At 32.3% G+C, this 22,935-nt stretch overlaps 1 protein-coding gene across 4 annotated transcripts in view; it reads left to right on the top strand.

The window, feature by feature from the left end:
• MACROD2 (mono-ADP ribosylhydrolase 2) overlaps positions 1 to 22,935 on the top strand; it is a 2,172,380-nt gene that overhangs the window by 1,214,480 nt on the left and 934,965 nt on the right. For all 4 annotated transcript variants that reach the window (XM_074287830.1, XM_074287831.1, XM_074287829.1 and 1 more), the window contains exon 6: positions 2,987 to 3,108. In XM_074287830.1, the coding sequence (XP_074143931.1) occupies positions 2,987 to 3,108 (122 nt within the window). The remainder of the gene's footprint in view (positions 1 to 2,986; positions 3,109 to 22,935) is intronic.

The following is a 22,935-nucleotide window of genomic DNA, read 5'->3' as shown; positions in this document are numbered from 1 at the left end:
TACAGAAGAAGAAACAGAATCTGAATTATATATTCATTGTATTCAAACCCAGATAATTTACTTTAAGTATCTATACACATAAAATGAAATGAGGATTATATATGTGTGTATACATACTCATATAACAAAGATATGTATACATACAAATATATGTATAAGTATTTAATTTCAAAAAGTAATTTTGCCTAGCTTGAATTATTATTAGTGAACCATTTTAATAATTCATCCACAAGAAACATATTTAACCTTTTATCTAAATATTTCTCAGCAATTATTTTTATACTACCTTCTTCTCCACATTACTTCTTAATAATAATTTTAAAATCTCTAATGTGCTATGTAGATATTGATATAGCCTAAATAGTGATATTGTGAAGGAAAACCACTATATATTTGTGTTTTTGTATTGATAAAACTAAGAAAACAAAATAATAATAAGCTTCCAAATGATAGATGTTCATAGAGATTATTAGACAAAGTAAAATATACAAACAAATTCAGCTGCAAACAAATTAAAATTAAAAAAAATTCTTGGAGAGTATCCAGTTCACACAATTCCTAGTTTCTTTTCTAATCCATCCACTATCTGTACTCAATTCATTTATTGTTGTTATTACTGATTGTTTTAATGATTACACAAACCATGTCAATATAAAGACAATAGAACCAAAGGAAAAAAGCTAGTATAATTCAACTTTTTCATGGAAAAAACCCAATAGCACATTTCTATAGTATTTTATAGTTTACAAAGTACTTTATTCACAACAAGGATAACTAATACAACACTTGTATTGTTCCCATTTTGCAGATCAGAACATTGAGGCTTAGGGAATGTAATTATCAGAACCAGAACTCAAACCCGAATCCTCTCCTTCTACTAGATTGCCTATGTTAATAGTAATTTTAAGACGTATCAAGTCCTCAGTTTAAAATTGTTCATTAAAAAAGCACTAGGCTGGGAATTGAGCAATTCCCACAATTTAAATTTCTCAATTCCCTGCTTATTGTTAGCATTATCTTAAAGTAAAATAATCCAACTTTGTTTAGTTTTTTTTTTAAATGATTATCACCTAACATAGGAAACATTACTTCCTTTTTTCTCCCAAACTATAACAGTTCTCATTTTATTAAACTGCCAAATATATATGTAAAATAACATCTGTGTGAAGTCATTGGTGAAAAATTTATACCTGTTTTGATCACAAGTTGTCATCTCCAATGTCATCTGACAAAGTATTTGAATGCCTGTTTCAGATTTAGTGCTTGAAACCTCAGGATGGGGCTTTTCTCGAGGTACCATACAGTAGTCTTGACAGCTTCAGATAAAGTGTCTATTTGGTAACATGTTCTTGAAATCTGCTAAAAGTTTAGTGATTAATTTCATCCCTTCCAAATGCCGTTTGCCAATTTGAACTATCATGGTTCTTTTTTTTTTCTCCAATGTAGACTCATTCTTTCATTTTTATTGAATACCTTCTTTCACTCAATGTAAATTATTCTGAATGAAATATGAATGATGTAGTGTGCAAGAATTTGACCACCTACCCATCCACAGTGTACCAATAACCATTTTATCTTATGTTGTCTATGGGCGAAAATAAGCTTAGGTTTTATTGACAAACAATGTGTAACATTAGTGAAGTGTGTTAGCCCTAATTAATGTTGGGATTTTAAAGTTGGACATATAAGACTCTTATGAGTAACTTGGCTTAAAACTTGTGTCAACATCCTAAAATTTCCTAGATTAAAAAAAGCTGTCCAATTTTCCCATTCTTTCAATTTTAATATCTGCTTATATTATGGCATTTTTAGAAAAAACAAGATCTATTTGTCCTCAAAAATAATGTGAATTGTTACTTTAAATGCCATTAGAGGCTAATGGATCTTTTCTTAAAATGATGATATGGGGTAAATTTTCTCATACCAGTTTTCTTCATCTTTCAGACTTAAAATTCTAATTGGAATCACATATATTTATTTATATGTCTTGTGCTTTAATAGGTTATATATTCCCTGAATTTGAGAAACATATAAATTTTTTTTATTTTTGTGGCCTGAATTCTAGAATACTTTCTTGTAGGTACTCAACAAAGTTTTGTTAAATTAAGTTTAGTTAAAAATGGATAAAATATAATGAACAAGAAATATACTAAGTTATAAACTTATTACAAAGTTATAGAGGACATTTAGAATATATAAAAAATTGTTCTTCATACAGGACTTTTTTTAAATTTGAAGACAGAAATTACTTTTCTTTAACACTTTAATGGATCTGTTAATTCACTGACATGAGTATTCATTCTACTAATACAGATTTCAAATTATCCCATGTAATTCTTGTTCATGTTCCTCCATAGGATTATCTTATGTGTTCAAGTCCTTTTTTGGATTCTTTTAATAGTTTTAGGACTTGCAGTTCAATATTTGGCTTGCTATTTCTCATTCTCCCCAAATGACTGACTCCTTTTCTTTCTATTACTATGTATCTTTGAGGATTTCTTTTATCCCACTTCTAACACACAAATCATTTTAGGATATTTAAATAAATTATTGTCTATTGGCAAAAATGTTTATAAAAATAATTTGCATACATTGTAACTGTAGCCTAATTAAGATGAAAAATTATGATGTCTGGCTTTGGCAGCCTTCCTATGTTAATTCTATATTCTCATTTTGTAGGTAATTGTATCTTAGTTTATCTGCCACAGATGATTTTTTTCATTTAGGGTGCCAATTATGTATCTCATATGAGAGATTTCATTTGTGTCTGATCAATAGCCATGATACATTTTAGTAATGGTGGATTCATTTTCACAATTATCCCCTACATAGAGAATTATGTTGCAGACTTTGCTATCACAAATCTTTTACAATGGAAACTTGGTCATCTTTTATAGTTCTTACTTTGCTTGTTTCTGGACATCAAGATAAAAATATCTACATGAAAGATAATGTGCAACTTTTTTTTCCACTTGTCCATTCACAGATGTCATCCACACTGTGGGACCCATAGCCAGGGGTCACATCAATGATTCCCATAAAGAAGACCTTGCAAATTGCTACAAATCTTCTCTGAAGTTGGCAAAAGAAAATAACATCAGATCAATTGTAAGTACAATACATATAAATTTATCTTTTCTTATTGTTAATCTCTGTCATTTGAAAACAGATTTCATTTTTAAAAAATGATGATATAAACCTATTTCCAAAAACTCCAGCAAATGATTTTAAGAATTTCTGTAGTTCATTCATACTTCTTCCTAATGTATTTCAAAAAGTTTATGTGACATGAATATGACATTAATAATTATGAGTGGTAAGAAATTTCTCTTTCCTCTTTGACAACTTTTGACCAGAAAATATGAAGAAATACAGACTGCTAATGAAAGGAATAAGAAAGAAAAGAATTAAAGAGAAAGTGAGAGCAATGTATATAACATATGTTGTATTTCCTATCTAGCCTTTCTCTTGTAGATACGTTAAACAATTCACCAGATCATAAGATCATAGCTTAAAGCTTAAAAGGATTTCAGAGTTCGTTGAATCCAGCCTCTCATTTTACAGATTAATCTGAGACCAATAGAGTTTATATGTCTTTCATAAGATCATACAAGTTGTAATGGACAGAGAAAGGATTTGGATTCAGGTCTTCTGATTACAAATCTTGTGTTTTTTCCTTGTACCATGCTATTTTTCTGTTCCATTTGTTTGAATTCACTTAAAGAAAAATCAGCCCCAATTCTGTTTTTTTTTTTAATGTTAAATTGGTAATTTATAGTTTTATTGACTGTAGGTAGGTAAAACCCCAGTCCTCTCATGGTCCAGCAGGTTTTCAGAGTGTTGAGAGCTGAAAAAACACTGAGTGATTCTATGTGGTTTCCTAGGTAAGGATCAGTCCTAACTGACTTGTTAGATGGATGTCACCCATTCTAAAAAATGCCTCTTGAAGAGAAAATATATGAATATATGATTTTTCTTAATAGCCTATCCAATGCTTAACTATCCATTTTGTTTCAAAATATTACTGGGAAGGGAGCATTATAAAAAAAGATTATATAATTCACAGACACCTTAAATTATTTCACATAGATTATAACCTTGATAAAACTGAAGAACAAAAAGACCCCTATATGCTTAACTGTTTAGATTCAGATAACTGGTTTAAAAAAAGTTTAGATTACTTTAAAAATTCAGAGCCAATTTTTTTTTTACTTGTAAGGATTATTCCTTGGTCTTATAAATTTGAAACTAAGCCAGAAGTTTCTGTTGAAGTCACAAGTTTGGTGAACACTATACTCTATATATGTGATTTTCATTAAAAAGTGAATTTTCCAAAGTAATCTTGTTATATTTTTCAAATTCCTCATCTAAAAATATAAAAACTTTGTGCAAATTAAGTTTACATATCATTTTTATATTTGGATTATTACTACAAAAATACCTGGATTTTCAATTTTACCATCTGGCTTTTCCAATTTACTCTTTTCAAAGGGATCAATTTATATAATTATAATTTATCCTCAGTCTAAAGGGAAAAATAAACCCCAGAGAACTGCAGTTCACAGAGAAAAGAGAAATTACTCCAAATGACTGAACCACTGATCCGATGGGTAAATTGGTCCTCCCCAAGAAAACAAAGAAAATGAAAAGAGGTGTGTGCACCCCAGAAGTAATTAAGGTATTGTCAATATAGGCTATTGACTAAAAAGCAAGAGGCTGAAATACTTGGAAGGATGGAGATATACACAAATCTCCAAGTCTGCCTAATGTGGATCTCAGGGCCTTAGGAGAATTAGCTAATGAATTCACTTCACCACTGGCAATTAGTTTTTAAACACCATGAAAAGACAAGAGGATATCAGAGAATTGGGATAGAATAAATAGGTCTGTTCAACTTAAAGGGTAAAATGTACAGCCTTGTGTATGAGGCAGAAACCTACTCAGAATAATCATTGTTATTGGCATAACAACAACCTTGGTGTCATGGATTACAAATGTTCCAAAAAGACAAGATGTGAAAGCACATGATAAGTGACCTCACTTTGGGGGATGAGGATACCCCTGAGGGATCTTGTACATCATAGGCAAGTTCAGTCTGATTTCACATCTCCTTTAACGGTTTATGTTTAGAAGGAAAAAGTAAACAGGACACTAATGGACTTTGCAGACAGTGACCAATTGCTACTTTTTCCACATAGTTAAAGTAGAAAACCACTCACAGAGATGGGAAATGTGGCAACAATTTAATTTTTCATGTGCCTCATTATGTTTTAGAAAGGATTAATCTCTGGTTGGGCAGGTAGGTGGCTCACTGGATAGAGTGCCAGGTCTGGAGTCAGAAAAATTTAACTTCTTGAGTTCAAATTGAACCTCAGATACTCCCTAGCCATGTGATCTTGGGCAAGTCACTTAACCCTGTTTGTCTCCATTTCCCCAATCTCAAAATGAGCTAGAGGAGGAAATAGAAAACCACTTCAGTATCTTTGCCAAAAATTAAAGTATGATGGATTAGACACGACTGATAAAATGACTAAACATCAGGTTATTCTCTGGCACTGCAGAAATAATCCATTTTCCCCCTCAAAGAACCTACATTCTTTTTTTTTTTAACTGTGAATGACTCAGCTATTCTTTTTTTTAAGCTTTTTATTTTCAAAATATATTCATAAAGAGTTTTCAACATTCACCCTTGCAAAACTTTGTGAAGGAATGTACAATCTACTAAGAAACTCAGAGAAGAACATCTAAAATAATTTGAAGGAGAAAGTTCTAGGTAGGAGATATGGCAAAGCTATAGAAACTGAAAATGGAATATTGTGTTTGAAGAAGAGAAAATGGAATCATTTATTTGGAATATAGTATCAATTAATGGGATTGGGGGGGTCATACATAAAATCTGGAGAGGTAGACTAGAGCAAGATTTTAAAGTGTTTTATATGGCAATATGAGAAATTTGTATTGTACATGAAGGACAATAGGAAAAACAGTAGAATTCATAATCAGACTTGTACTTTGGGGAAATTATGTTGACAATAGGAGAGGGATAGAATGGGAAGAAGAGGGGGTAAAAGGAAAATACCACTCAGGAGAAAATTACAGCAGTCCAAGAAAGAGATGATGAGGCAGAAAATGAAATTGGGTTCCATGCTATACAGTGAATAAGCTGAGATGAATGACCTAGAGTAGATGGTAACTGTCACTTTTATTTAACTGGTCTAAAACATGAGTCAAGGGTTCTCATTCTTCTTACATGATTTTCTGCTTGGTGAAATGTAGCCTATACTAGCCTTACATGTGTAATAATAATAAGATATTTACCCCATCATTAAAAGTTCTTTTCCCACCAGTGTCCATTTGTGTATTTGGTTAATGATTCCTAGTTTTAAAAGAATAGGTTTATTTGAATGATATTCATTATTACATCATGACAAAACTACTGTTGAGTTTTACGTTGCTTTTTGTGCTTCAGAATCAATTTAAATATGATAACTTGATAGAAAAGAAAGAATTATTGGCCTTGGATTCAGGACATTTGGATTCAAGTTTTCTTCTGATATCAGTTTAAAAAATTCATTCCATTTCTCTGTCTTTATGTTTTCATTTATAATCTCAGAAGAGTAATATTCATATTACCAATGCCAGAGAAAGATTATGAGTTAGTATTTTGTAAACTTTAATGAAGTATTGTTAATTTCAGTTATAATTAATATTATTTCATGATATCCTTCTATCAACACTAAGATCTAGAAATGCATCATAGTATAAGAAAGAACATGAGGACTAAGATTCAGAAGACCCAAGTTAGGGTTCTAGAACAAGCTAGGCATATCATTTAATTTTCCTAGTCCTCAGTTTTTCCTAGGTGATGCCTATGGCTCCTTCCAGCTCTAATATTCTGTGTTTTAATTTTAAGAGATTATTGAGATTTTTTTCCTATTCTAAAACATATTCCTAAATCATTTCCTTTACTCCATCAATGGAGTAAATAACCTTAAGTTCTTGTTTTATATTCTCCTTTTTGTTTCTTTTTTTAAGTAAGACATATGTTTTTCTTTAAAGATTTAAAGAGAGGATCCATGATATAATGAATAAAATACTTGACCTGAAACCAGGAAAAGCAGAGTTCAATTCTCATTTATGACATTTATTAGCTCTGTGCAACCCTAGGAAAGTTATTCTCTCTTTTTAAAGTCTTAATTAATTATTATCTGTAAATTATGGATAGTGATGTCTATAACATAAAAAATAAATTAAGATTTATATTGCTTTGAAAACTTTAAAGTGTTATAAACATGCTACCAATCATTACCATCATCATCATCATCATCACAGCTACTTTATGTTATTGTTAGGCTTAAATGAGATAGACAAATGTAAAGACATTTTTAAGCACTATATATTTGCCAAATGTGAACATCTTAAGAAGCAAAATAGAAAATTAATCAGCTGTTTTATTTGTCTAATAAAAATTGCAATTAATTTACCGATATAAAGCCCATGATTTACAGAGTGAACATTCATGTGCTAGTAAACTATTTATAATCCCACCAAATTGTGTGTATGCATATTATAGCTTTGATATTTGTACATACAAATCAAAAAGATAATTTGTTTAACAAATATTTGTTGTAAATCATATTATAGGCAAGATATTGTGTTTGATACTGCAGTTGAAATAAAGACAATTAAATATTATTTCTTCTTTCAAGGAATTTATATTTTGAGTGCCAGTGGCAGTGTTAGTAAATCAGCATAAAAATAGATGTAAGTAGTCTAAGGAAATTGTCATCGAGATTGGGAGGTTTCATGGAAGAGATATTACAGCAAAGATGAAAAAGACCTTAAGAAGTTGATATATAGTGAGCCAGAAAGCAGAAGAGATGAACAAGGAAAGAGGACATTCTAGATGCATTTTCACAATGATATAGAATGATAAGATGTGAAGAGCTTTGGCTCAGAAGTCAGATAATCTAGGGTCAAAGTCTATTTTTGATACCCTCAAGATCATTTTTTTTTCCCTGAAAGCTAGGAGGTAGAACTGTGCTATCAAACCAAATAGAAACAAAGCCATTGAACCATAATCTACAGACCACATGTTCACTTAAAAAAAAAAAAAAACATAAAATAAGATTACCTATGTTCTATTGTATTTATTTTTTTTTATATTTAAATTCTGAGGTTACATTCAAGTTGCATTAAGGAGTGTTGCAGCTTGCATTTTTTACACATCTGGATTAGAACATTTTGTTATTATTAAACATGAAGTTAGATAGTCAGATTTGCTGCCACAGAGTTGGGCAAAATAGCTCCTAATTATTGTTTTAATTTCTTTTTTCAGTGGTAAGTTCATTGCATTCAAGTTTGATGCTGTTGATTTGGGGTTTTTTTCTTTCCTTTTTCTGATCAAATTAACCAAAAGTTTATTTTGATATTTTTTTTCATTAAATCAACTCTTACTTTTATTTATTACTTCAATAGCTTTTTTGGTTTCTCTTTTATTAATCTCTCCTTGGAGTTTCAAAATTTCTAATTGGGTATTTAATTTGTTCTTTTTCTAGCTTTTTTAGTTGCATGCCTAATTCATTAATCTCCTTCTCTATTTTATTTATGCAACTATTTAGAGATATAAAATTTCCCCTAAGAACTACTTTAACCATAGATTTTGGTTATGTTGTCTTCTTATTATCTTTCTCTTGGATGAAATTATGGATTGTTTCTGTGATTTGTTGTTTACCCACTCATTCTTTAGAATTAGATTATTTAATTTCCAGTTGGTTTTTAGTCTTTTTTTTTCTGCCCCTTTATTGAATATAATTTTTATTTCATTGTGGTCTTAAAAAAAACATATTTACTATTTCTGCCTTTCTACATTTTATTGCGAGGTTTTTATGTCCTAATACATGGTCAATTTTTGTGTAAGTGCTATGTACTGTCAAGAAAAAGGTGTATTCCTTTCCTTCCCTATTCAATTTTCTCCAGGGATCTATCATATCTAGATTTTCTAGGATTCTATTAACCTCCCTAGTTTCTTTCTTGTTTATTTTGTAATTAGATTTGTCTCATTCTGAGGGGGGAAGGTTGAGGTCCCCAACTAGAATAGTTTTGCTGTCTATTTCTTCTTGTATCTGGCTTAAAATCTTCTCTAGAAATCTGTCTGCTCTACCATTTGGTACATACACATTTAATATTGATACTACTTCATTATTTATGTTATCTTTCATCAAGATGTACTTTTCTTTCTTATCTCTTTTAATAAGATCTACTTTTGCTTTAACTAAGCTACCCCTGCTTTTTTTTTTTAACTTCAGCTGAAGCATAATAAATTCTGTTCCAGCCTTTTATTTTTACTCTGAATGTGTCTCTCTGTCTCAAATGTGTTTCTTGTAAACAACATATTGTAGGATTCTGTTTTTTTTTAATCCACTCTGCTATTTGCTTTCATTTTATGGGAGAGTTCATCCCATTCACATTAACAGTTATGATTATCAACTCTGTATTTCCCTACATCCTATTTTCAACCATGTATATTTTTTCTCTCTTTCCACTCTGCACTTAGTCATATCTTTTTTTTAATCCACCTTACACACTATCTTATCTTCTATCATCCCTCCCCTCCTTCTCTAACTAGTGTTTTTTTAAACTCACTCTGCCCACTACTTTATTGCTTATTACCCCTTCCCCCTTCTCTTACCTTTTTTCCTAGTGTTTCTGCCCTCCCTTCTATCCTGTTTCTTCCTTTTCTTTTCCTTTTTCTCCTCCTACTTTTTTATAAGATTAGACGCATTTCTATAATCAACTGAATGAAATGAATGATTAAGTTATTCCCTCTTAGAGCCAAAACTGATGAGATCAAATTTCAGATAATGCTCACCCTTCTCCCTTCTTTTTCTGGATTGTAATAGGTCTGTTGAGCTTTTTGTTGTGAACTAAATGTCCCATTATACCTTCCCTCTCCTCTTTTTTCAGTGCAGACCTTTTACTACCCCTTGATGTCTTTTTTTTTTTTATATCATCATATCAGAGTCCATTCACAGCCACACCCTTAGTCCATGTGAGGCCCCTCTTTGTCTGCCTCAATGACAGATAACAGTTTTCAAGAGTTTCAGATATCCTTTTCCCATCTAGGGATGTAAACAGCTTAACCTTAACCTTTAAATAATATATATTTTTCCCATTTAACTTTCTATGATTCTCTTGAGTCCTGTATTAATAGATTCAATTTTTTGTTTAGTTCTGGTTTTGTTTTTGTTTGTTTGTTTGTTTGTTTTTCAGTAGAAATGATTGAAAGTCTCTTATTTCATTGAAACTACTTCTTTTCCCCTGAAAGATGACACTGAATCTCACTGGGTTGTTAATTCTTGGTTGTAATCCCAAGACCTTTGCCTTCCAGAATATGGTATTACAGGTCCTCCCAATCTTTTATTGTAGAAGCTGCCAGATTCTGGGTAATCCTGACTGTTGCTCCTTGACATTTGAATTGTTTTTGTCTAGCAGCTTGCAGTATTTTTTTCTTGAGATTATAGTTTTGGAGTTTCACAACAATGTTTCTTAGGATTTTTCTTGTGGTATCTCTTTCCAGAAGTGATGGATGGATTCTTTCAATTAGTATTTCCCCATTAACATGAGTATTTATGAAATGAGTATTTCTAGAATACCCTTAATGACCTCTTGTAGAATGCTATCCAAGCGCCTTTTTTTGGTCATGGCCTTCAAGTAGACCAGTAATTTTTAAATTGTCTCTTCTGGATCTATTTTCCAGGTCCACTGTTTTGCCAATGAGGGATTTCACATTTTCTTCCATTTTTTCATTCTTTTTAGTTAAATTGATTCTTGCTGTCTCATTAGCTTCCATTTGCTCTGTTCTAGTTTTTAATGTGTGATTTTCTTCAGTGATTTTTTTGTATCTCTTTTTCCATGTGCTTTATTCTACTGTTTAAGGAGTTGTTTTCTTCAGATAATTTTTTCCTTCCTTTTCCAAGCTATTGACTCTCAAGGCATGCCTTATTTCTCTTTTTCTCTCCTACCTCTTATTTGCCTTTTAAAGTCTTTTATGAGCACTTCCAGAAGCCTCTTTGGACCTGAGACCAATTCATAGCACTCTTTGAGATTTCCTTTGTGCACATTCTGTCCTGAGTTTTTGCTTTGGGCTGCCTTGTCACCATAGTAGCTTCCTATGATCAAGGTTCTTTTCTGTTTCTTGTTCATCTTTCCTTTTCTTTTGGTATTTCCCCCTTTTTTTTTTTTTACTTTTAAGGTGGAGCTCTACTCCTGAGCTATAGGGGGCGCTGTCTCAAGCTTCCTGTGCAGTTCTGAGTCTCTGCTTTAAGTACAACGCCCCCTTGTGTTTGCAGGGGTAGCTCTGCCTATTCTTTTCTTTTTTGTTTTTGGGAAACAGCCTGGTTTCCCAAAGTTTGTCTTCTGAGCTGGGACTGGAGGCTGCCCCCTGCTGGGCTCCTCTGCGGAGACGGACTGAGGGGCTTAGGAGCAGATCTGCTGTGATTCAGACCCTTTCCAGAGTCTGTTTGAGCTGGGCTGAACTCTCTTTTTGCCCCGTGAGACGTTTCTTGGAATTTTCCAGCTGCGGAGGCTCCATCTGTCAGACTGTTCCAAGGTGCGGTTTCTGGTGGTTTTGGGGGGAACCAGGAGAGCTCGAGCCGCTTCCCACGTGACTCCGCCATCTTGGCTCCGCCCAGAACTTCCACAGAGATGGTTCTTTACATGTGATGCTCTAGTTCTTGTTCTATGAAATGAAGTTAGGCTGGATGGTTTTTAAGGTTCTTTCAGATTTAAACGCTGGGGTTTTTTAAAAACAATTACTTTCCTTCTTGTAATTTCAGGCAGACTATTTTTGTTTAGTTGTTATTTCTCTTTATGACCCGTTTGGGTTTTGTGGTTAAGAGACTGGTGTAAGTCGCCATTTCTTTCTCCAGTTCATTTTACAGATGAGGAAACTGAGGCAAACAGTTCAATCAATTGCTTAAGGTCCCGGTATATGTGATTGTAGATTTACATATGATAATTTCTAAGGGATTTTGCATATGAAAAACTTTATAAATCCAGATTAATGCGCCATCGACATAGATGTACTAAAAACAGGCTCTCTAGCTCCCATGTCAGATTAGAGACATTTAAAATGCTGGAAAGATGGGGAGATCTGGGACTTTTGCAACATTTTAGGACTGCAAAAGAGTAGGAGAAGTTGCAATATTATGTTGAATTGTTTTGCTGAAATATAGGTGTTCATTTGAAGACATAGTCAAGTGAATCTTATTTTCTTACACGCATTCCCTACTGAGCATGTTGCCATAGCAATGTGTCCTCAGCCTGAAATTCTTAAATGCTGCTTTTATTTCATTATCTGAATCTCCATTACAAGGCACATCAATCAACAGACTCACTTGTCTGACTCTTCCCAAGCCTTCTAACCCTAACCTTTTAATTTGTTTCTTCTTCTCCACCTGACATCATACTATTTCCCTTCAAAATGCTATATTCTTAATGGTTGAAGTCCACATTGGGAAGTATGGCATGTTTCCATTTCCAATCATCTACTGCATAGCATCATTTTGTAATGCTTTTATCTGTGAGTTTGAAGAGTTTATGTGAAGATTTAGACAAGGATCACCAAAAAGTGAGTGGTTGTGATCTATTTCAGTGAAGTGAGTATCTAAATTCTTAATAGAACCATCTAAATAATATTTATGGGCTTAATTCTTCAAAGTCCAAATCTTAACAGTGACAGATAAAATCTGTCTCCCTTCCTTTCTCCCTTCCTATTCTCTTTCCTTCCTTTTCTTCCTCCTCCTTTCCCTCCCTTTCTTTCACTTCCTTCTTTCCTTTTACTTCTTTCTTTCCTTTCTTTCTCTCCTTTTTTTCCTTCCTTGCTTCCTTCCTTCCATCCATCCATCATTAAACAAAGCTAACAGTAGTGTGCCCATCTAAAAATAGATGCAATATTCCCCATCTGTCATAACCCTACCTCTCTGTTTAAAAAAAAATTAACAAAAATTTATTTTCTGTCCTAACTCCCCACACTATTAGTCTAATATCATTGTAGCTTTATTCTTATTTGTGTACATCATATAAAAGTTCCTTGAGAACAGGACTGCTTTGTCTTTGTGTTCCATCGTCTCCCATAAATTAAGAGTTTGTTAAGGGTTTTTAAAAAACTGAATGTTGTAATATCTCAGTTTGAACATTTGACTGTTTTCTGCATAATAATGGATAGTGTGAACTCATCATCAAACATTTTGTCATTGGAATTAGGTACAGACAGTTTAGTTAGTAAAGCAGACATTAGCTGGGAAATTCAAACTAAGTAATGTAGAGGGATGTATTTATTTTTGAAAGCCCCAAACAGAATGATTTCTCTTTCCTTATTTGAATTTTGTTATGATGATAGACGATTTGAAACAATTTTCCTAACTAAAATATAACTTGAGTTTGAGATTTTAAGAACCATACCACATTCATTTATGTCTTTGTGGATCATCAAATTAAAAATGCCTACTATAAGTACTTATGATAAAATATATGGACATTATTAGAATGTAAAAGAGTACATTGCACTTAGTACTTAATGGGAATCTATTAATTTTATTTGAAATGACTTGCATTATGTTTAATGATAAAAAAAAAAAAAAAAGAAATCTACTTCCTTACTTCCTTGTCATGACAGGGGGACCATGAGTCTAGGACATAGCATTTATTGTCAGATTGTATTATTGGGTTTTTATTGTTGGTTTTTTTTTTTAAACAAAACTACCTTTTTCTCTACTTTTTTTTAAAAAAGAAATTGTTACAAAAAATTATTTCTGGCTAAAAAATGGAGAAGGGATACAAATAGAAATGAAAGTGACAAAAAAAAGCAAAAGGTACTAATAAAATTCAAATAATAAAAAGATTTCAGAGCAAGTTGTTTCTCTAGACTTAAAAAGAGTCTTAAGTGACACAAAAGTCAAGATATTTGATCAAACAGTGATGTTTATGCAGAAATCTATCTACCTATAAAAATTTTTTTAAAAAAGTATTAAGTGATGTGATTTGACAAATTCATTTTAATTTAATTTTGTTTAAGATACTATTATCTCTTCAAGAAAAAATTTTATGAAACTTTAAGTAAGGAGCTATTTGATCCACTTTTACTCAATCAAAATTAAATATCACTGTGGAAAAAAAGACATCATTTCTTTGAGGACGTGGAATATTTTGATTAATGTTCACATTGTCAACATTTCAGCTAATTTCAACAACTATTTATTAATTCCCTCATCCAGATGATTGGAGAATAAAAAGTCTAAATAAGGTTGCCTTGTGGAGTTTTAACTGAGCAGGGCAATATGGCATCTATCTAGCTTTATTTCACTATAATACATGAGAAATACCTTGGTTTTCCAACTCAATTGTATCACTATTGGAGAGAAATTTGACTGAGGAGAGAGGAAAACTTTGATTTTCAGACTGATTTGGACCCATTCCAAGTTGAAGAACATTCTCAGATTCACATTGGTAGGGGGAGGTTTTTTTTTTGTTTTTTTTTAATGGAAATTCTTTGAACCAGTAAGCACTGGTATATTGACCATGCTTAAGTCACTTACTCTTTTTTGAGCCTCAATAATTTCATCTGTAAAATGCGGATAAAAATGCTAGTAACATCTCTCACAGGAATGTCATGAGGAGAAACTGTTCCTTCAAAAGAATGTGAATTCCTTGAAGGCAAGAACTATCTTGTCTTTTGATATACACAGCCTAGTAGATTATTTATAAGTATCTGCTTATAGCATACAGACAAGTTTTATAATTATATTACTGTTTTAAAGAAATTGTTGATCAAAACATGAACTACAGTATTTCAGGAATTTCTAATAGGCCTGAATAACTAGATAATTGAGCATCTAGTTAACATATTAATGTCCCAGAGTTTGGGTTGCAAAATGAATATTTTTATCAGCAGGAAAAATTCTCTAACCTAGCTAATGTTCTGATTTACATAGTAACTCTATTACTCCAAATACAAACCATTCTTTAGTTTTTGTTCAGTTGTTTTTCAGTCAAATGCAACTCCTTGTGACTATTTGGATTTTCTTGGCAAAGGTACTGGAGTGGTCTGATATTTCCTTCGCTAGCTCTTTTTTACAGACAAGAAAAATGAAGTAAACAGGATTACGTGACTTGCTTAGGGTTATATAGCTAGTAAGTATCTGAGGCCAGATTTGAACTCAGGAAGAGGAATTTTCCTGACTCCCAGTCTGGCACTTAATCCATTGAACCACCTAATTGCTCCATTCTTTAGTACATATAGGCATTATACATAAAAGACTGACTATTTGGGACATGCAAGTCAGATTTACATAACTCATTGAAAAATATCACTATCTAGAAAAAATTAAAAAGTTTTATTATTATTAAGAAAGAAAAAAGATTTAAAAGCTCTTTTCCCCCCCCTCTTTTTTTGTGGAAATGGATCCCATTATACATAGCCAAACCACATTTTGCCCCCTTTTTTATGCACAGAAATTTATAAAAATGTGCCAATGGTAAAATATTTGTCAGGGTACATTTTACAGTTTCATGACCTTTCAAAACAATAAAAGCTATGGCTTTTATTAATAGAGCCCTAGGTGATTAACCCAGTATCATTGTATTGGTGTTCCTTGTTTCTGTGATCTCTGAATGAAAGAAAAATGATATAATATCCTCATAGGGTCTAGCAAATAACTAGTCCTAGAAAATAGTAGAGACCAGGATATGCATCTATAAAGCATGTGGTGGGTGATCTATAAAAGCCAAGGTAATAGGTATTCCTGAATAGTATATTGTATTGGTCAGTCTTTTGACATTAGCATACCTGTCAATTTCAGAAAATTTTAAAATGAGTATATAAAGAAGAAAGCGACATAAAGTCTTTTCACTTGTTCAATGAGAAGGTAACAATATTTGGACACTAAAATAGGTATCTAGAAATGCTTTTTTATATGAGAAGAGTGAACTTCCTTAGGAGAAATACCTGGAGTCTATGAGAAAGTCTTAACACTGTGCACTGTTTGACCAACTGGGCCCCATAATGAAGGTAGGGCTATATATTATTCGTTTCCACTATTTAAAGGGGCTAAAGATGCCATTTTCTGTGCCAGAATGTTATTGACACAGCAAATATGAGCTCTGTTTCACTAGATGTTCAAAGCAAATGGAACCAGATTTCAACAATCCCCTAAGACTCAGTAATGGAGTACATATTAAGGAGAGATTTGGGAAAAAAAAACAACAACAAAAAAAAAACTTTTATATTTTGAAAATTCTCATATAATCTTTTGACTGTTGATACTTAATAAATACTCAAATTCATCCTTGCCCATGGGATACAGGAATTTGGTTGTTCATTCAATGTGAACTATTTGTACTGAGGAATTTTTCAAAGGAAAAAATATATAGATATACATATGTATATGAATATTTTTATCTGTATATATTTATATCTAAGAAAAAAGGAGAAATATATAATATGGATTCATCACATTTTAGCCCACTAGTAGAGAGCCTGAGAAATAAGAAATGGAGTGGATTAATGAGAATATTAAAATTTTGGAACTCAACACATTATGCTAACTAACACCAATAGATTTTTATGTCTTTTTTGTTTTTATGAAGATGTGCCATAATTATAAATCCTAAAATGTAAGCAGCATCCACAACAATAAGTAAATTAGTCAGCAAACATTTACTTAGTGCTTACTACATGGCAGTCCCAGCCAGGATTTTAAAGGACTCTTTCATTTTTTTAAACTATTATAATTTATTTATTTTAGATATGAGGGGTTTATCTAGTTAACTAGATATCATCTAGTAAACTAGATATCTATAAAATTTTTCATCATCACAGAATTATAGATTTAGATCTTAAAACAGACCTAAGAGATTATTTAATCTTGAGATTTTTTTTAAAGTCAGAATTAAGTGACTTGCTAAAGATCATCCAGCTAGTGCCTGAGGCTAGATTTGAACTCAGATCCTCTTGACTCTAGGGCTGGTACTCTATCCATTGTGCCACCCACTTGCCCCTTAGAGATTCTTAACCCTATTTTACTATACAATTCCTTTGGCAATCTTGTGAAGCCTATGAAACTCTTCATAGAATAATGTTTTTAAGTGCAGAGAATAATAATTCAAGAAACCCAAACAAACAGGGTTACAAAGAAAAGCAATTTTATTAAACTAAAGACCTGCTGGGGTGGGGGGGTATCATTCTGCTTGACACACCCTTGAAATCTGTATGTAGACACCTTTACCAGGTTAAGCACTTTTGCTCAAATCTAACCATTCATTTTTATATATCCCATTTTTAGATGGGATGGCTCATTTGTCCAAGGTTACTGGTGTTTGAAATCAAGCCTTCAACTTCCAATGCTGGCACTTTTATATGAATAAGACTAAACCAAAGGACTCAAGTCACCTTTCCAAATTTTATCTCTAACAAATGTTGGTGCATGCTTCTGCTGAATAAAATCTCCACTTGGGAATTCCCAAAACTTTTTTTCCTCATTCATATTCCAGTCTGCTAAACAAATGTAACATGGCAGCAGGTTTTCAATAAAATTAAATGACAATCAATATTTTAGATAAAATGTTGTTGCTTTTAAGAAACTGAATGGTTAGTACACTCAAGACTATTATGGTTGATATTTAGAGCAGATTCACTTAGCTAGATTTGGTTTGACAGTAAAAGGTTACTGCACAGATACTTCATTTACTTTTAATACTAACTTTCCTCTTTAAATTTTTTTATTTCTCTAATCCATCTAGTTCATTTGGAAAGATGTTTTTGAAAACTCATAAAAGATATTTCAAAACATTATTTTAGAGAGCTCATTTTTAAAAACAAACTAAAAGGAACTAAATTCTTCTATTTCTTATTTTACATCATATAGTCTTATAAAATAGGGACATCCAGTTTGGTTATCATAAAGTAGGACTCCCACTAGCCAAAAGTGATCTCTTCCTCACAGAGTACTATGTCTGGTTCTCTATCATTCTCTAATTTATTTCATAATTTTTGCTCTAAATTTTCAACCTATATGATAAAGTGCAAGCTCTTTGAGAAAAAAAATTGTTCCATGTCTCATTTCCAGATCCCCAGCACCTTCCCTACAATTTGAATGAAAAAGAATTTCTTATTAATATGCCAAATACTACAGGTGCCAATCTCTACATCCTGAGGATGCAATTATGAGGTGAGACAGTTCCTGCCCTTAAGTAGCTTAAAACCCAACAAAGGAATTCAATATATTTAAGGGAGTGGTAACATAACAGTAACAGGACATATGACTAACAAAAAACAGATTAAAAATGAAGATAAATGGTCTCAAGGAACTCTGCCTCCTCTGGGGCAAGACTGTAATGTTTTGATTTGCAGAATGGAGCAATAACAGTGGGGGGGAGGGGGGCTTCAATATACATGCTACCTTCTCTTAATCCAGATACAAAATTCTTTTTTATATAGTCTCACAGAGAAAAATCCTTTTTTGTGCCAATAAGGAAATGTAACAAAAAGTTGGAACCAACAGTCTATATAATTCATCAAGTTTTTAGTCATTCAGAAAACATTTTTCTAGTGGATATGGGAAAATGTTGCTGTTGCTGCTATTCAACTGTCATTTGATTGCTTTAGTGAAAACATATATTGTCAAGAAGAGAAGAAATAGGGTAAAGAATTTTCAGTTGGAAAAAGGTCTGTGGCTTTTTTCTTTTTTTCTTCCTAGACTTAGTTCAACATTTATCTAATTTGTATCACTTACTTACTGAAGAAGAGTGCATTAGTAATAATAAAGGTATGGTATTATTTCTTCTTTTGTCTGAACTTCAAAACAGAGCTTTGTAACTGCAAATTAACATTTTTACTTTTCAATATGACAGTCAGAGATGCTTAAGATGTTTTTTGTCTTCAGTTGAATATAGTTCTCCCAATTTTGATTTGGGGAATTTTTAAATTGCTAAAGGAACAATGTGTTAGTATCATTTTGTTCTATCTTATGAAAGTTCAGAGAGATCTTCTACATTAACATTCAGTACTTTGACATATTTATGATTTTATCACAATCTATCAATGCCTGCTTATTCTGTTCAGTTCATCTTTGTATCTGCTCAAAAACTTTTCATAGGAGAGATGCCCAATATGCTACAGGACTTTCTCTGTATTCTTTTACATAGAATTCATTTCATGGGTGCCATCAGAGTATATAGAATATCATTGATTTTCTACCAATTTCTCTATGTGGCTAGTCTAAATTTTTGTCTAGTGTTATATCTTTCTGGTGAAATACCTAATACCACTTCTTTTGCAGAGTTCTTGGTACAACAAGTACTATTTCTGCAAGTGTCTCTTCATTACCCAGATTTTGTCTGAGAGACCTCATTTCTTCTGAGACAGTTATAAAGATAAAAAAAATTGTAAGCATATTTATTTAACATATTAATGTAGCTTTATCATATCTGTAGAAATCATCACTTATATCATCTTTTAAAAACTATATGCCCATAACAATAGCAACAAAACTTTGCATTTATAGAGCCAGCAAAAATGGTTATTAACACACTATTCATTCATTGAATAAATATGTATTATGTGCCTTCAAGTAGAGATCATTATGCTAGGCCCTTTATGGACTAGACAATTTGGATAAATTTAAGTTGCTGCAATCATGATTGATATTGGACAGAAGCATAAATAACTATAATATTTGTTACCTTAATTGATAATAACATTAGAGAAATGTACTCCAGAATACTATTTGTGATCTGAGCTCATTACTATTGGAGATAACATCAAAACTTCATAGGAGTTGGCATTTCCATTGATAATTTAAAAGATGCATAAGGATTTAATAGGCAACAAAACAAAAAAAATTTTTTTCAGGCAGAAGGAATAGAATGGAGGAAGGAAAGAAAGTACAAAGTATATACAGAGAGCATAGAGTGATCAAGTTGATATGATACATAAAACACATAAAAAAGAATGGAACAAAATAATATTAGAAAACTAAGATAGCTCTCTATTACAAAGGGCATTGAATACTGGGCAAAAGAGCAATCATTTTATTTGAATTTTACCTAGTAGGCAATAGGAAATCATTGTAAATGATTAGAGTCACCTGACCACATTTATATATGTCTATGATGGCAAGCTCAAGGGAAAGGATGAATTGAAGGGAGGAGAGAGCAGTTACAGAAAGACCTACTTGGAGGCCATTGTTGGTCTGCAGAAATAATGGTCTGTCGTAGAGCAGTGACAATAGTAATAGAGAAGGAGAGATGAAAGGGAAAGATGTTGCTGAGATAAAAATGACAGGAGTTAGTAATTGATTAGATGTGAGGTGTGAGGAGGAGGGAAGTCAAAGAGAAGTTGAACAAGAGAAGACAGAGTGAATGGTAGTGTTATTGACAGGGGAAGAACATTCAGAAAGGAAGCAGGTGGAAATGGAAAGATAATAAATTCATCTCAACATAGGCACATTTTGTTGCTATAAGTAGCCCAGAGAAATGTTCCATAAATTCAACATAATATAATGGTTACTATGATATATAATGGTTACTAGGGGAAGAAATAAACATCTAAAACATGTGATTCAGTGTTTGTTTTATCACTTGATTTGTTTATCATATTTCAGCAGTCTTAGATAAATAATTGATTCAAGAAGCAATTTCAAAATATGGCATTAGCTGAACTAGTGTGGAGTTTTGTTTTGATTTTCCACATGTACCAATACATAGTGCACTGTTAAAGATTCTGACATCTTACATCAACATTCTTCTATTGTCTTAGCAAAGAAAATACTTTCAATCTAATTCCTATGACAGGTGAAGGCAATGTTACATTGGAAATGTCTTCACTTTATTTTCATTATAGAAAATGTCAAGGATTTACTTGGAGGACAAGGTGTTTTCATTTTTATTGGTTCCACTCACAGAATCTTTAGTGACTTGCAGCCTTAGGAAGTTTAATAAGTTTAGTTTAAATGAGAGCTCAGTGAACAATTCAACTTAATAAACATTTATTAAGTGCCTACTATGCATAAGGGATCTCAGGCACTGGGGATATAAGTATGCCTATGGAAAGCAATATAGTTCCATTCTTCAAGGAGCTTAGAATATAATGGAGGAATAATATGTTTCTACAAATAATTATGATTCTAAGTAAAATGTTGTGGTGCAAAGGAAAGAAATGGAAAATGTGTCTTGTGAAAGTTTTGTGAGATCAGAGAAAGCTTATGTATTATATTGGAAAGTTTTCAATCTTATGTGATCTTCACAAGAGCTTAACCATGTGAGGTATGTTATATGTATTATTATCCCCATTGGAAAATGCCTTAAAGGGAAGAGTTTAAGTCACATATCAAAGTGACTCAGGCTGGTCTACTGGTTCAGACTAAGAATTGAAGTGAAATGAGACATGTAAATTTACTTAATAGTAATGTAGAAGGGATATTCAGCAATGACCCAGCATTGATTCATCCAGGTATAGGTCCCTTTGTGTACAAAGAGAGGCATATACTCGGTCAACAATAGGAATTCTCAAATCCATTTTACTTTGGACTTTCTATGCCTTAGTTAACTTGAAACCTATGTCCATAGTAAATAGGACCCTTGGAGCAATTAAGTCTCCAGAATTGTTTCATTTGGAGGGGGAGGAATAATCTAGTTTGTAGATGTTCCCCATATCCATAGTCATGTTACTAGTAAAACATCTTGATGTTACTCTGACATCCAATTGTTTCACTCCAGCTATTCCCAGTCAAAAAGGGTAATCAGAAACTTCATAGATCACTTTTTTTATCCTCCTGGGACTGGCTTGGGAATAGGACTTCCTTCTTTAGTTTCTTCCAGTCATTTTTTCTACTTCTTTATCTCAGACTAGAAGCACCTACCAAGCTTGTAATATAGTTTGTATATCTGAGACTCCAATTTAAGATTCTCTGCCTTTTGAAATAAGCCTATTGGGTTTTTTTTAGAAGTAAAATAAAGGACTCCTCAATGTTGCCTCTAGGTAATTTCTTTTTTATGTAATAATCACCAATACCAGAATAAAGAGAGTGCCAGAATTTGTATCTTGATTAGTTTCATCCCCTTGAGCCTATATTTTTGCATGTGTTGCATGCATTTACAGTTATTTACAATGAAATGCGCTTGTCTCAAGTTAAAAAATAGTTAGGCTTAAGGCATTTTTAATAGGCAAAATACAGCCAGAAAGCAGATCATACAGATTTTCTTGACATAGCATACAAGTAGTTGAAGGGAAAGGAGAATTGAAGAATACCAGGTCTAGGCTCTTCCAGGATTCCAGAAAACACAATAAAGCATCTCTTTGTCATTTAGTATAAGCCAAAGACTGGTGGGGAAGTTTAAAAAACTCCATTTACAATATACCAGCATCATTTCAACATTTTAGAATTGCCCCCAATCCTTGGAACTGCATCTTTTTCTCCTCAGTTCTCCATTTCCCTCAAACTTCTGACCAGTGTGAGTAAACTCAATTTTAAGAATCTTGGTCTGATTTTTCTTGTTGCAGCATAAATGTGGAAATATGTTTAAAAGAAATACACATGCTTAACCTATATTGGATTACTTGTTGTCTAGAGGAGGGGGATGGAGGAAGAAAGGAAGAAAAATTTGGAATATAAGGTTTTGCAAGGATGTATGTTGAAAACTCTCTTTGCATATAGTTTAAAAACAAAAATCTAGTTAAAAAATTTTCAAAGTCTTAATCCAAAAAGCTCAGCTTAAACTCTAAGTACTTGAGAGAACTTAAATAAGTTTTCTCCTATTTCTTCTAGCATGGTATGAATATGGACCTGCCCTAGAGAGCATGCTATACTAGAAGGTTTCAGAAGCAGGACTGATACCTAGATCTTCCTGATTCCAGGATGGACTACCCCAGCTACTATA

The sequence above is a fragment of the Sminthopsis crassicaudata genome, chromosome 2, assembly GCF_048593235.1.
Source record: "Sminthopsis crassicaudata isolate SCR6 chromosome 2, ASM4859323v1, whole genome shotgun sequence".
Classification (NCBI taxonomy): domain Eukaryota; kingdom Metazoa; phylum Chordata; class Mammalia; order Dasyuromorphia; family Dasyuridae; genus Sminthopsis; species Sminthopsis crassicaudata.
Note: the sequence above shows the minus strand (reverse complement) of the source record. Positions and strands in the feature narration are given on the sequence as shown.